This window comes from Gopherus evgoodei, chromosome 1 (genome assembly GCF_007399415.2).
Source record: "Gopherus evgoodei ecotype Sinaloan lineage chromosome 1, rGopEvg1_v1.p, whole genome shotgun sequence".
NCBI lineage: Eukaryota > Metazoa > Chordata > Testudines > Testudinidae > Gopherus > Gopherus evgoodei.
In genome coordinates this window covers 278,943,842-278,958,195 of record NC_044322.1, presented here as the reverse complement: position 1 = coordinate 278,958,195, position 14,354 = coordinate 278,943,842, and the positions used below count along the sequence as shown (strand labels likewise).

At 44.6% G+C, this 14,354-nt stretch overlaps 1 protein-coding gene across 9 annotated transcripts in view; it reads right to left on the bottom strand.

Annotated features, from left to right (window-relative positions):
• The window catches only part of ANKS1B (ankyrin repeat and sterile alpha motif domain containing 1B), a 756,551-nt gene that overhangs the window by 259,284 nt on the left and 482,913 nt on the right, over window positions 1-14,354 (bottom strand). For all 9 annotated transcript variants that reach the window (XM_030548477.1, XM_030548479.1, XM_030548473.1 and 6 more), the window contains one exon: window positions 9,763-9,861. In XM_030548477.1, coding sequence (XP_030404337.1) covers window positions 9,763-9,861 — 99 coding nt within the window. The remainder of the gene's footprint in view (window positions 1-9,762; window positions 9,862-14,354) is intronic.

The window sequence follows — 14,354 nt, the reverse complement described above, 5'->3', positions numbered from 1 at the left end:
ACAAGAGAGGTCATTGTGAAAATCTGGATCTTGGTAGGGAAGCTTTTGCTTCTACTAAGTCTACGTAAGCTCCGATGAATTCTAGTTGTTGCACCGGAACTAGTGTCGATTTCTTCTCGTTTATCTGTAGGCAGAAAGTACGGAAGAACATTATAGTTCTCTGTGTAAAGTTTGTTGCTTCTGTTTGAGTGCAACCCTTTAACAGGCAATCGTCCAAGTATAGGAATATCATGATTCTCTATCTCCGTAAGGATGCTGCTACTACTGCCAGGATCTTGGTGAAGACTCTCGGAGCTGTGGATAGTCCGAATGGTAGCACTCTATATTGGAAGTGGTCTCTGCTTACTGTAAATCAGAGGAATCATCTGTGTGTGGGGTGCATAGTGATGTGAAAGTATGCGTCTTGTAGTTCGAGGGCTGAAAACCAGTCCCCTTCTTCCAGTGCTGGGATTATTGAGGTCAGTGTGACAATTTTGAATTTGTGGGTATGAACAAATTTGTTGAGTTTCCTGAGCTCTAAGATAGGTCTCCATCCTCTGTTTTATGTTTGTGTTAGAAAGTAGTGGGAGTGGAATCCTTTTCCTCTGTGCTCTGCTGGAACCTGTTCTATGGCACCTAGCTGTACAAGATTGTTTACTTCTTGTCTCAGAAGATGCTCATGAGAAGGATCCCTGAAGAAGGATGGAGGTTAAAAGGGATGGTATATTCTGATATTATTTCCAGCAGCCAATTGTCTGTGGTGATGGATGCCCACGCTAGGTAAAATGGTTGAAGTTGGTGGCCCAAAGTTTGGGTATTCGATGTAATTTGCTCTGGAAGTTGTGGGAGGTCGACCCTCGACCAATTATTGGTTCGGGTTGTCATGGTTCCTGTTATACTGTTGGAATCATCTGCGTCTATTTGGGGATGTATATATAACCCAAGTATGGAGTGTGGCACAGGAGTCCTTCATTGACTGTAGGACATCATCTGTTTTTGATTAAAATAATTTCTCCCCATCAAACAGGAGATTCACTACTTTGGTTTGCAGTTCCTGTGGGACTCCTGAGGCTTGCAGCCAGGAGGCTCTCCTCATGACTATGGCAGTAGCTATTGTATGGGCTGCTGTGTCTGCTGTATCAAGGGAAGCTTGTAGTGCAGTTTGGGCTACTAGTTGTCTCTCCATCACGATGGCTTGGAACTGCTCCTTCTTTTCCTCTGGAATATTTGATAGGAACTCGTTCAGTTTTTGGTAGTTGTCATGGACATACTTCGCCAATAGGGTGGTATAATTCGCCATGCAGAATTGGAATGTCGCTGACGAGTATGCTTTTCAGCCAAAAAGATCTAATCTCTTGGTGTCTTTGTCTTGAGGTGTGTTCTTAAATTAGGGCTGTTTACCCGTCTGATTTACGGCATCCACCACCCATGAATTTGGTTTTGGGTGGGGGAATAAGAAGTCCATGCCTTTGTTGGGGACTGTAGAGGGACTCAGCCACGCTTGTCCCTCTCCGGGTCGGTGGGGGACCACATCACCTCGTTATGTCCTGATGGTTGCTGGTGTGGAATCTGTCTGATTGTGGGAGTCTCTCACAGGGGTGACCAGGGAGATGCCACAAAACAGTTATTCATGTCCAATCATGGGTGGTGAGTGCCAGCGGGCAGTGGCTTAGGCATTCAGGCAGGGCTGAGCAACAGTTCTGCAATTACCAAGCCCAGTCCCTGGGTCAGGGCAGGGTGGCAATTAGTCTATGACTCTGGCCCTTAGGCAGGGGCTGAGCAGCAGTTTATAAGTAACAGGCGCAGGCCCGGAGTCAGGGTGGGGCAGCAAGGAGTCAGTGGCTCAAGCCCTCGGGCAGGGGCTGAGCTCAGCCAGGTTAACAACAAGCCCAGACTCTTGGCTCTGAAGGGCTGAGGAGAGGGGGAGACTGCCATCCACAAGTTGGGTGGCAGGGGGGACGCAGGCCCATCCACTCCACTGCGTCCCAGCCCGGGGACCTAGCAGTGGCAGAAGGCCTGCTGCTAAGTCAGTGGGGATCCTGGCCGCAAAACACTGACATTGGCACTGGCAATGCTGCAGCCAGACTAGGGTTGGCTGCCCCGGGCTACTTCCTAACTCCCCCTCTAGAGGTACCTAGGTCAGGATGGTATCCTCAGGGGGTCAAGCACCCTGAGGTCGGCTTGGCAGCTCCTCTGGGTAACTGGCGAGGGGCAGGCTTGTCAGCTCCTCCAGGTAACTGGTGAGGGGCAGGCTTAACTGCTCCTCCCGGCTCTGGTCAGTGTCAGGTGTTGGTTGGGCAGGCCAGTCTTTGAGTCTGCCACTGTTGCCGGGGTCTCCTAGCCAGGAGCTAGGCCAGAGGCATCTGGCCTCTCCAGCAGCTGTGCCCCAAGTGAGCTCTGGTCCCATGCTTTTCTACTTCCTGTCCTGCAACTGACCCTCTGGAAGGCGGACTCAGAGCTCTCTGGCCCCGCATACTCTGGTGTTCGGAGGGGCTTGTTCCTCTCTGGGGTGGCGGGAGACCACACTGCCTTGTTACAGCCCCACTGCCCTCCAAGTCTGGCTCCTGCTCGTTGGGGACAAACTCTTCCATATATCCCAGGTGGGACAGAAAATCCGCATTTGCATAGTTCTTACCCATCTTATGGCGAACAGTAAAAGCATTATTATTTTTCATTTTGGCCAGCCACTGGAGTGAGGCGTGGTCAGTGACCAGCGTGAACGGGCCCCCAAGGAGGTAATAATGCAGGGCGTCACAAGCCCATTTCACTTTTCTACAACCGCATAGTTCTTCTCCCATGGAAACAATTTCCGGCTAATATGCAAGACCGGGTGTGTTCTCCGTCGATCCCCTGGGACAGGACGGCCTCAAGTCCTACCTTTGAGGTGTCTGTCTGGAGAATGAACTCCTGGTCGAAGTCTGGGCTATAAAGGACAAGTTTATGGCAGAGACTCTCTTTGAGTGTCTGAAAGGCATCTTCACACTCCGGGGTCCAACCACATGCCTGCAGCTGTCCTTGGTCAAAAGCCTAGTCAAGGGGGCTGCGATGGACACAAATTGGAGAATAAAGTGCTGATAGTAGCCGGCAAGTCCCAGGAACTGGCACACTTGGCGCTTTGTGGCGAGTGCCAGGCAAGCTGTCAGGGCCTGAACCTTCCCATGAGGGGCTTCATTTCTCCTTCTATGGCGTGCCCGAGATATGTGGTCTCTTGCCATCCTATACAGCATTTATTTGGATTGGCCATTAACCCATCTGCCTGCAGGGACCTTAGGACCGCAGCTACCCACCCTAGACGGTCTTCCCAATGGCAGCTGTAAACAACCACATCATTCAGGTATGCTGCAGCATAGTCTTGGTGGGGTTGAAGGATGCAGTCCATCAGCTGTTGAAATGTTGCCAGTGCCCCATGAAGGCCAAAGGCCATCTGAGTAAATTGATACAGGCCCACTGGGGTGGCAAATGCAGTCTTTTATCTGGAGGCAGGGTTGAGGGAGATCTGGCAGTACCCTTTACTCAGATCAAGTGTGGTGAGGAAGCGGGCCTCCTCTAGACAGCCCAGAAGTTCATCTACACAGGGCATCGGATATGTATTGAATTTTGAAATGGTGTTTATGCATCAGAAGTTGATACAGAAGTGCTGTGTTCTATCAGGCTTGGGTACCAGCACTACTGGGCTGCGCCCAGCTGGACTGTGAAGGTTCATGGGAACGGCTGCAGGAGGCACTGGGTCTGCTTACATTGCCCCTCGGTAAGTGCCTCGCTGACGTGGGGTCCTGCAGGGTTCTCTGTCAGGGATACACAGGGGTCCAGCTCTGGCTCTGGTGGGTAAGGGTTAATTAATAGGCTCTCCTACTCCCGCCAGGGCTTCAGAAGGTTGATATGGTATCATTGAGTTTTCTTTAGCCAGTCGAGCTGGTTGATCTCAAAGGTGACGTGCCCGACCTTTCGGACCGCCTCATAGGGTCCTTGCCAATGGGCCAGAAGCTTTGGCTTGCTTGAGGGCAGGAGGAGCAGGACCCAATCACTGGGTTTGAAGCCGTGGATCTGTGTGTCCCGGTTACAGGCTTGGGCCTGAGTTTCCTGCGTGGCCTTCAAGTTCTCTGAGCTAGGGCTCCTGCCTGAGTGAGGCATTCCTGGAGCTGAAGGGCGTAGTTCAAGAGGCCCTGAGTTGGTGACGGGACTTGCTCCCAGGTCTCGCACATGAGGTCCAGCAGCCCCCGTGGGCGACGTCCATTCAATAGCTCAAAGGGAGAAAATTTCATGGAGGATTGGGGTACCTCACAGACTGCCAGAAGCAAGGGCGGGAGTAGCTGATCCCACTGGCATAGGTCTTCTGGGGGAAACTTGTGCAGCATGTCCTTCAGGGTGCAGTTAAACTGTTTAACCAAGCCGTCGGTTTGTGGGTAGTAAATGGATGTGACTAGCTGCTTAATCCCCAGGAGCTCGCACACCTGCTGCAGCTGCTGGGAGGTGAAGTTGCTGCCCTGGTCAGTGAGGATTTCCCAGTGCAGGTCCATGCAGGCGAAGACCTTCATGAGTTCTTTAGCGATGGTTCGGCCGGTGATGCTCCGTAGATGCTTCGGGGAAATGAGTGGCATAGTCCACAACGACCAGAATGTACTGAAATCCGGCAATGCTTTTCGGAAGGGGGCCCACCAAGTCCACGACCACTCGCTCGAATGGCGTTTCTATAATGGGCAGGTGGATCAACTGGGCCATGGGTGTCCGTGGGGGAGCAGCTAGCTGACATTCTGGACAGGAACTGCAATAGTTCCTTACCTCCTGGTGCACACTGGGCCAGAAGAACCGTATAAGAATATGGGCGAGGGTCTTTTCATGGCCCAAGTACCCTGCAGCCAGGATGTCGTGAACGAGTTTCATTACAGCTCGCCAGTGACATTGAGGTATGTGCAGTTGGGTCTGGAGCTCTCTGGTGCAGGGGTCTTATTCCATCTGATAGACACGGTTGTGGTCCAACTTGAAATGGGGTCACAGCTTTGCCCGGTACAGATTGAGCAGAGTCCCATTAATGGCTGTTAGCCGCTCATACACTTGACTGAAGGTGAGGTCCTCCCTTTGGTCCTGGAAAAAGTTGGTGCTAAGCATGGGTTTGACAGTGGGCCCCAGTGGGGGTCCTCAGACTCTCCTCCCTGTCGTTGGGGTCTGGATCCTCCCCCTCCTTGGAGCGGGTCTCGGGGCAGCCCCCCTCCAGTGCTGGGGTGACCTCACGGCCTTTCTTGGCATTTGAGGTAAGGACCTCTGGGAACTCGGGCCAATCACATCCCAGAATCACGAGGTAGGCTAGTCGAGAAGCCAGGCCGACCATCACCAGACGCGTGACTCCATGCATGGTTAGCCAGACTTGGGCACTGGGGTAGGGCCATACATCACCATGGATGCATTGCAGTTGGATCATCCCCAGGTGTGGATCAGCCGGGAGTCCTAAGATTTGGTGGATTAGTGTCTGGCCTCAGCCTGAATCAATCAGGATCAAGGTTGGGCAGTCTCCGACAACTACTGGCACCGCAATCTTGGTGGTCTGTGGGCATTGGGCACGGGTTTCTCCCACAGAAACATGACCGAAGCTGCAGTCTATCTCAGTGCAGTCATGTTGCAAGTGTCTGTATTTTCCGTAGGATAATTAGTGTAATGACCCAACCATTCCCAGAATAAATGGACACAAATCTGACATCAGGAATCATAACATTCAAAAACCAGTGGGAGAACACTTCAACTTCTCTAACCACTCAGTGACAGACTTGAAGGTGGCAATTTTGCAACAAAAATACTTCAAAAACAGACTCCAAAGAGAGACTGCTGAACTCAAATTAATATGCAAATTAGATACAATTAACTTAGGTTTAAACCGACACTGGGAATGGTTGGGTCATTACACTAACTGAATCTATTTCCACATATTAAGTTTTTCTCACACCTTCTATGGGTCATCTCGATTATCACCTCAAAGGTTTTTTTTTCCTCCTGCTGATACCACCTCATCTCAATTGATTGGCCTCTTACAGTTGGCATGGCTACTTCCATCTTTTCATGTTCTCTGTATGTACAAATATCTTTTTTCTATGTGTTCCATTCTATGCATTCAAAGAAGTGAGCTGTAGCCCACGAAAGCTTATGCTGAAATAAATTTGTTAGTCTCTAAGGTGCCACAAGTACTCCTGTTCTTTCTATTAACTTCAGTGTAGTTACTCCATATATACATCAGTGAGTGACCAGAATTTGGTCCAGTATCTCCAACCCAACACTATAATAAAAAATGGCACTATGAAAGCAGTAATCTGATTGGATGATTCCAACTATGTTTATCTATTATATTCATACTATACTCTGGTCTTCCAACCGATTTCTCCTCAGATAAATCATTACTAAGGGAAGAAATAGTAACATATTTTTAAGATTCTAGTGTAAATCCTCTTTGTTATACTGGTATAAATACACTATAGGGAAATACAGAATGAAATTTGTCTATTTAAAAAAAATATTTTTTTTCCAGTACTAAAATATTATAAACTTTAACAGGTAAGTTCCTAAATCTTCCACTGGTGTCAGAAATGCAAAAGTTTCATTACTCAGCAGGCAACCAGCATCTAAGCAGCAAAGGACAGTTTTCATTTTGCACTACTGGCTCTCTGCTGCATTTACAATCCTATTTCCACAAAAATTAAGGTTGGATCAGGTAAAGGAAAGCTTTTAAAAAAATCAACATTTTCAAAGTCTAACATTAGATTTGTCACTTGTTATTTTACTCTCTAAGCTTATCCAGCAGTTTCTGATGCAAAAAGTTGGATTTGAAATAGTGTCAAGACATAAGAGTTTCTCAAAAAACACTTCCCCTTCCTTCAGTGTTCTAGTTATAGACAATCACAGGAGGAGAAATACAAAAAAGACCCACAAGAACCCCTTGAAGTTTTAAAAGAATTGTGAATGAAGTAGGGAAGTTTTAAAAGCCAATTAAATTAAAAGATTTTTATCTATCATCACTCATAGAACCATAGGGTTAGAAGAAACTGCAAGGGTCATCTAGGCTAAACCCCTGCCAAGATGCAGGATTTGTTGGGTCTAAACTACCCAAGAGAGCTGGCTATCCAGCCTCCTTTTGAAAACCTCCAGTGAAGGAGCTTCCACAGCCTTCTAGGCAGTCTGTTCCATTGTCCTACTGTTCTTTCATGGTTGAGTATCTTAAAACACTTAAAAATGTATATACTTATCTTGAAAATATGAAAATCAACAGATTAACAAATATACTAGCACTGTACGTTTCCCTGCAGGACGTGAAAAGATTTTCAAAATTTGCAGTGTGCTATTGAGAATATAACCAGGATGAGCTCTATTAGATAAGAGTTGTTATAATACAGATTTATGGGTCATGTAGCTTCCTTGGCAGCTCTGTCTTAAAAAAACCTGGGTTTTGAATAGAAAATGACATACTGTTTCTGTATAGTTCTCTTGTGTTGCCAAGTCATTTCAATAAAGAGTTGTGATGCACAGCTTTTGCTTCCTTCCTCCTTCGTTTTGGTATAATATTTCTGCATTAAAGATGCATTAAGAACATGATCTTTTTGGACTATTTTTTGCCTCAGCTGGCAACCTCTAAACACCCTCTGACTGTTATACAGCACTGATTCCAGTCATTCAAAGGCATTTAACTATCTCAGATTTACAGAATGTGGATTCTACCAGGAAATTGCAGGAAATTTGTTCTCAGAAACAGCTGGTTTCGAGGGTTCCTTTAGAGCTTGACTCTGCCATCCTTACTCATATTGAGTAGTACCTCATGCTTTAGGGAGTCCCTACTTCTAAAGTAAGGTAACTACTCAATGGGAGTATGTGTGGCAGAATCTTTGAATCTCTAGCTCCACATACAGCAAGCACAATTAGAAACGGACATTTATCATTTTTTGTATTTGTGCAAGTTGTGGATTTTTTGTCAAATTTGTTTTGCAAATATGGAACGGATGATGGGATTTAGCATAGGAACTTCACACACATCTAGGGCTGAATAATAAAAATAACCAGGATAGTGGGAATTAATTTTGACATTTCTTGTATACTGTTTCAGGTCTAGCTTTCAGAGCTTGCAATGTTCATGAGTACCATTTGTTAAGTGCAGATTTCACTAACATATAATATTACAAAATCCTGTTAGGTTTTTTGAGTTAGATGAAGAAAAAGCATGTCCCCCCCTAAAAAAAAAGGAAACATACAGACAAAATATTTAAATGTAGAGAGCTAACAATAAAAGTAAAAAATGAAGTTAAAATAATGTTATAGCTAAAAAAAGTCAGAAACTCAAGAAATTAACAGTTAAAATTTAAACACCAAACTTAATTCAGCACCTCACGTACCCTCTGCCTATAAACCAAAATAATCTATTTCCTAGTCTTCCTTACCTCCGTCTATATTCTCAATACAGTCCATGGAATATATATCGTTATCTTTAACCATGCTTCCTGCACTACATACAGACTGTGACTATCTATATACAAGGATGCACCCGCAGCTCACTCTTCCAGTTCATCTTCTCAATATAGGCCAGATCATCTTATCTTCACAAGTTGCCCCAAGACCATACCCTTCCTTATCCGTCCATGCACCAGAAAGCCTATTTCACCTAATTCATCTTTATTGTACAGACGGCAAACATCTTTTATTTGCTCTGCACACATTCCCCGTAGGGGTCAGAGACTGGATACAGAGCTCCATCTTTACCTTGATCATTCTATACATGCTGGCCACAAACTCCAGTGCACTCATACACTTTACACTTGGTTTTGTTCCTGCTCTATCTTCTATAGAGCCAATATGCACGTGGACCCTGCTTGGCAACCTTCTTGGTCTCAGGCAGAATACAACTCCAGCTTCTGCCTGACATCATTCCTTTAGGTGGCTTCCCAAATCATATGACAACCTGCAGGGTCACAATATGCCCAGTGCATCTTCTCATACAAGGCGAAGCTGCACAAGGCAAAGCTAGCAAAAAGCAGGTATTAGCCATCAGCTGTGAACTACCCACTGGCAATTTTGGTGTTCTATCTAGCATGTAGTTTAAATCCCAAAGATACAAGCATAGTCCCTTAACATGCCCGACACAATCTCAATCTGCAATGAACACCATCCTACACTGTAAGTCCATTGGAAAAATGGGTACAAGTTACAGGATCGCACACCTGAAGAGCAGAATTCACATACTCAGCAGGACAAACAAATAAAATATAGCAACTACTGATAGTCTCCAATCCACATACGAAAGATGTGTATTGTATCCATAATGGAATATCTTGAGTTTCTAGGGTTACTTAATTGTATTTCCAATCTTACCTCTATATTAAGAAAAATTGGTCTGGGATTAGGAGAGAAATTTATTTACGGAGGTGACGCAAGAATCTATAGGCAAAAGCTGTCCTAAAATACATCCCTAGCCCCACTTAATTTGTTTTTGGCTTTATGCGCTAACATATTGAAAAAACAAACATTTCTATAATCATTTCTAAAATAATTAGCATCATGAATATGGGATCCGATTGTCCTCTGCTTTGCACTTGTGTAGTCATTTACGTCTGTACAAAGTGGGCGTAAATCACTACCAAACCAGAATGGTAGCATTTTACACCCACTTTGCATGGTGTAATTGACTAGGAAAAGCATAAGGCAGTGGAGAATTAGGCTCACGATGTTCACATTTCTATTTAAGAATGGTATAAAGTGTTTAAGAACTAAAAGCTCTTGGTGATACTACGGGAATCCAGATAATAAAAGAAACTGTACCTTTGGAAGGAGCTGGATTGCCTGTAGAATTCTTTGCCGGTGTCCAGAGTTAAGTATTCCTATTTCCAACAGATCCTGATCCTCCATTACATTGCTTCCCTGAAAAAGGAGATATTCAAATCTGAAACGATCCTGAAACAAAACTTTAAACTGTGTTTAAAAGAGAATAACTTTATTTAACATACAGTATGACAAGAATAATAAATTGCTGATGATTGCATTGATTTCCAGGTCTACAAAAGGACCTTGAACTCCTGGACAATTACTAGTGTGCTGACAGTGCTGCCAATGGAGAAACTGCAGTTCCCACTAAAAACAAATCCCATAAGTGGATCCCATCTTTTTCCTCCACCCTCTGTCATTTGATTGAGGAATGGGATGTAATCATTAAATGTAACTACTGTACAGTGCCTCATTTGTTTCTTTCCCCCTCCCCCACATCCTTTCTTCCTCAAGTTAGAAAAAATGTCACATACAATAAGATCAACACAGTGGATGCAGTTAGATAGAATTATTTAGTAATGTGTTAGTCAAATGCCTTGTTAGTAAAATGCCTTGTTAGTAAAATGGCTTGCCCTTGGGTTGGAGAGACTGGGGCAAAGCAAACCCTGATCACAGAATGAGCTCCCTCTGAGGGAGGTCAAGCAATTTCTTATAAAGAGCAAAAGGTGGAACCAAGAATAAAATTTGGTCCAAAAAGGACCTAAAAATTGAAACCCATCACTAACACTGACTATACTCTATATCTAAGTAACTACTAAATGACAAAAAGACTATATACAAGTGTGAGGGAAATAAACTTGCGACAGAGGACTAGAAGTGCTCCAACAACCATCATTAGCTGTAAGAAGGAACTAAGGGGTGTCAGGGCGGCTCTGTCCTTATACACCTTTTACCCCAATATAACGTGACCCGATATAACATGAATTTGGATATAATGCAGTAAAGCAGTGCTCCAGGGGGGTGGGGCTGTGCACTTCGGTGGATCAAAGCAAGTTTGATATTGTCATAAACAGATAGCTAAGGGTTAATGCTTCTTTTACCTGTAAAGGGTTAAGAAGTTCACCTAGCCTAGCTGACACCTGACCAGAGGAACCAATGGGGGAACAAGATGTTTCAAAAGGAAGGAGGGAAGTTTTCCTTTGTTTTCAGTTTCAGCTGGAGTGAAAAAGATCAAGGAACCAGCCTCTTATCAGAGTAGTAAGTTTTAGAAAGGGATAAATAGGTTTATGTTTATTTTCTTTGTAACTTGTCTTGGTACCATTAAGGGAATTATCAAAATTGGGTATTTGGGTATTTTTTTGTGTAACTAAGTTTTTGCCCAGGGGAACATTCCTCTGTGTTTGGAATCTGTTGTCTGTGAGAGTAGCTGGTATGCTAATCTCTCCCAGAGGGTTTTCTTTTACCTTTCTTTTCTTTAATTAAAAGCCTTTTTCTTAATACCTGATTGATTTTTTCCTTGTTTTTAGATTCAAGGGGATGGATCTTGATCCACCAACAGTTGGTGGGAGAAAGGAGAGGGGATGGTTAATTTCTCCTGGTTTTAAGATCCAAGGGGTTTGGATCTGTGTTCACCAGGGTGTTGGTGAAGTCCCTCAAGATTACTAAGGCCTCGTCCAGACTAGGGGAGGAAAATCGATCTTAGATACGCAACTTCAGCTACGTGAATAACGTAGCTGAAGTCGAATATCTAAGATCGAATTACTCACCCGTCCAGACAGCGCGGAATCGATGTCCGCGGCTCTCCGTGTCGATTCCGGAACTCCGTTCGGGTTGATGGAGTTCCGGAATCGATGTAAGCGCGCTCGGGGATCGATATATTGCGTCTAGATTAGACGCGATATATCGATCCCCGAGCAATCAATTTTAACCCGCCGATACGGTGGGGTAGTCTGGACGTGGGCTAAGGGAAAAAGGTAGTCCTTGGGGGTGGTGGCAGCAATACCAGATCTAAGCTGGTAATTAAGCTTAGAAGTGTCCATGCAGGTCCCCACATCTGTGCCCTAAAGTTCAGAGTGGGGAAGGAACTTTGACAAATATAATGCAGTTTCACCTATAATGTAGTAAGATTTTTTGGCTCCCGAGGACAGCATGATATTTGGCTCCTGAGGACAGGTAGAGGTGTACAAGCATGCAGAGGTGCAGGGCCGGCGCTACCATTTAGGCGATCTAGGCAATGGCCTAGGGCGCCAGAATTTTGGGGGGGCACTATTTTGCCAGGGGGGCAGCACGTGGGTCCAGTGGACCTACCTCAGTGATGCCGGCAGACAGTCAGCTGTTGGAAAGGCTCCGGTGGAGCTGCCACAGTCATTTCGGCGGACAGTGCGCTGGTCTAAAGGCTCCGGCGGACCTACCGCAGTCATGCCTGCGGCAGGTCCACCGGAGCCTTTAGACCAGTGGACCGCCTGCTGGCATCACTGCGGCAGCTCCACAGGAGCCTTTCCAGCAGTGGACCGTCTGCCGGCATCACTGTGGTAGGTCCACCGGACCCGCAGGGGGCGGCGAAATGGCCGTCCGCCTAGGGCGTCAGAAACTCTGGTGCTGCTTCTGCAGAGATTTGTGGCAATATCGGGTGCTCACGTTGCCCCAATGGATACTGCTTGGAAAAAATTCTCCGACAACTGTGCACAAGGCATGCACACACCTACACTGAAAGAGACATATGCAATCAGTCTTAACTATTGGTATTGTTATTTTCTCTACCTTCAATGAAAACACCAAAGGCTTTGATGCTGTAGGTTTCTTATGTCTGTTCTATAGCCCTTAGCAATTTCTTTCAGCTTTGAATTGAAGTAGGAAAGATCTGTAGAGACTGCTTGTAGTGGGCCAGATTCAGATCCTTCTTATTCCAGTTCTACATTAATGTGACCTCATTCCTTTGAACGTATTTCCTCTTGATTGACTTTAATAGAACTATGGTGATCTACACCAGCTAAGGTCCAGCATGCTTTAAAACGTTTGTAAGTTAAATTCTACTCTTGTTTTAAAAATATTTCTTCAGCTAATTTAACAGTTAAGATAAAACACTGCTAAATAAACCATCCAAAGTTTAAAAACATAAAACTCATCTTATAATAAACTTTCAAACAGTGCACTTTTTTCTTCAGGCCTAATCTGCATCAAACTATCAAGATAGCAATTTCCTGTTTGATAATTAGTCTTTTAAAATTACATTTAAGGCATTGTAAGACTTGTAAAATTAGTTACTTACAGTTCCCTGCAATTAAAGTAGTTATCAAATATTTTTCATTTTATGCTGCATTTTCCTTCAATAAACACTTTTTGCATGTGAATCAGTGTTGGAAGGAAGTACTTGTTTCAAGCAAAGCAGCTAACATGTCAATAAAGCAAACACATTACTTACTCGTGACTTCCTGTAGCATTTCTGTGAACACACTGAATATGCATTATTAGTGATGGATGAATCTCATAAGGCTTGGATATTCATTTTAAACCTGCACCTGGGCTGGAAATCTTATGAGAACAGCCTTTCCTATGAGGTTGCTTTTCTGTCTAATCAGGTTTGAAATGCTGATTTTTGGCAGTCCCATGTCTAGCCTCAAATAATGCCTTAATTACACCTGTGCAACCCTATTGTCTTCAGTGGAATTACCCAGGTATAATAGATCAGAATTTGAAGACAAAAGGGAGGTCTTGCATATGAATTCTGGACAGCAATTCTGTACAGAGATTCCAATACGAGAAGGGACTATTGTGATTATCTAGTGTAACACAGGCCATCGAACTTTCTCCCAAAAATTCCTGAAGCACAACTTTTAGAAAAGCATCCAATCCTGATTTAAATATGGTCAGTGATGGAGAATCCACCACAACCATTGGTAAAATGTTCCAATAGTTAATTAGCCTCACTGTTATTCCAGTGTAAATGTGTCTAGCCTTAGTTATTAATGATGCATAGGCCAGGAAAGAATGCAGTTCACTCTCCCAGAGGTCTTTTGGTTCTGCACACCTGTCAGTAGTAAGATCTTACTTGTTTCCATGGAAGTAAGCAGATAGAACTCTGAATACACAGGAAGGTTTGTTGAGTAAGATAGTGCCTTTTTTACACAGCAGTTGGATGCATGACAAAGACAATCTGGCTTTTCAAATGGAGAGGTATAAAAATTATATTAATCCCCCCTTCAAATTCTAAAATAGTTTCTGTAAATAAGTAATAAACAAATGGCACAATAGCGTAGTATAAAGATTTTACTGGCATTCAGTTAGAATGACCTTGTAACAGGGCACTCAGCTCTTAAATGCTCATAGTCCTTTTCCCTCTCTGATACCCCCTGCAGGCTACCAACTGGCTTTGTGGGTCTTTAGTGGCTGGGCCCTCGAGCAAGTCACAAAGTCTGAATGAACACCTTTCCAGAGTCCAATAAACAAACAGTCTTTCTTCCCTTGCTAGGGTCATCAGCCCTGGCTCTGGGCCCTTAAAATTCAGCCATTTGTTTGGGCTGAATTTTAGCCTGTACAATTTTAGCTAGGATCGGCAGGGATGCAAAGTCATACTTTGAAGTGTCCCTGTTTGCCAGAAGCTAGGAATTGGCAACAGTAGATGGATCACTTGATCTGTTCATTCCCTCTGA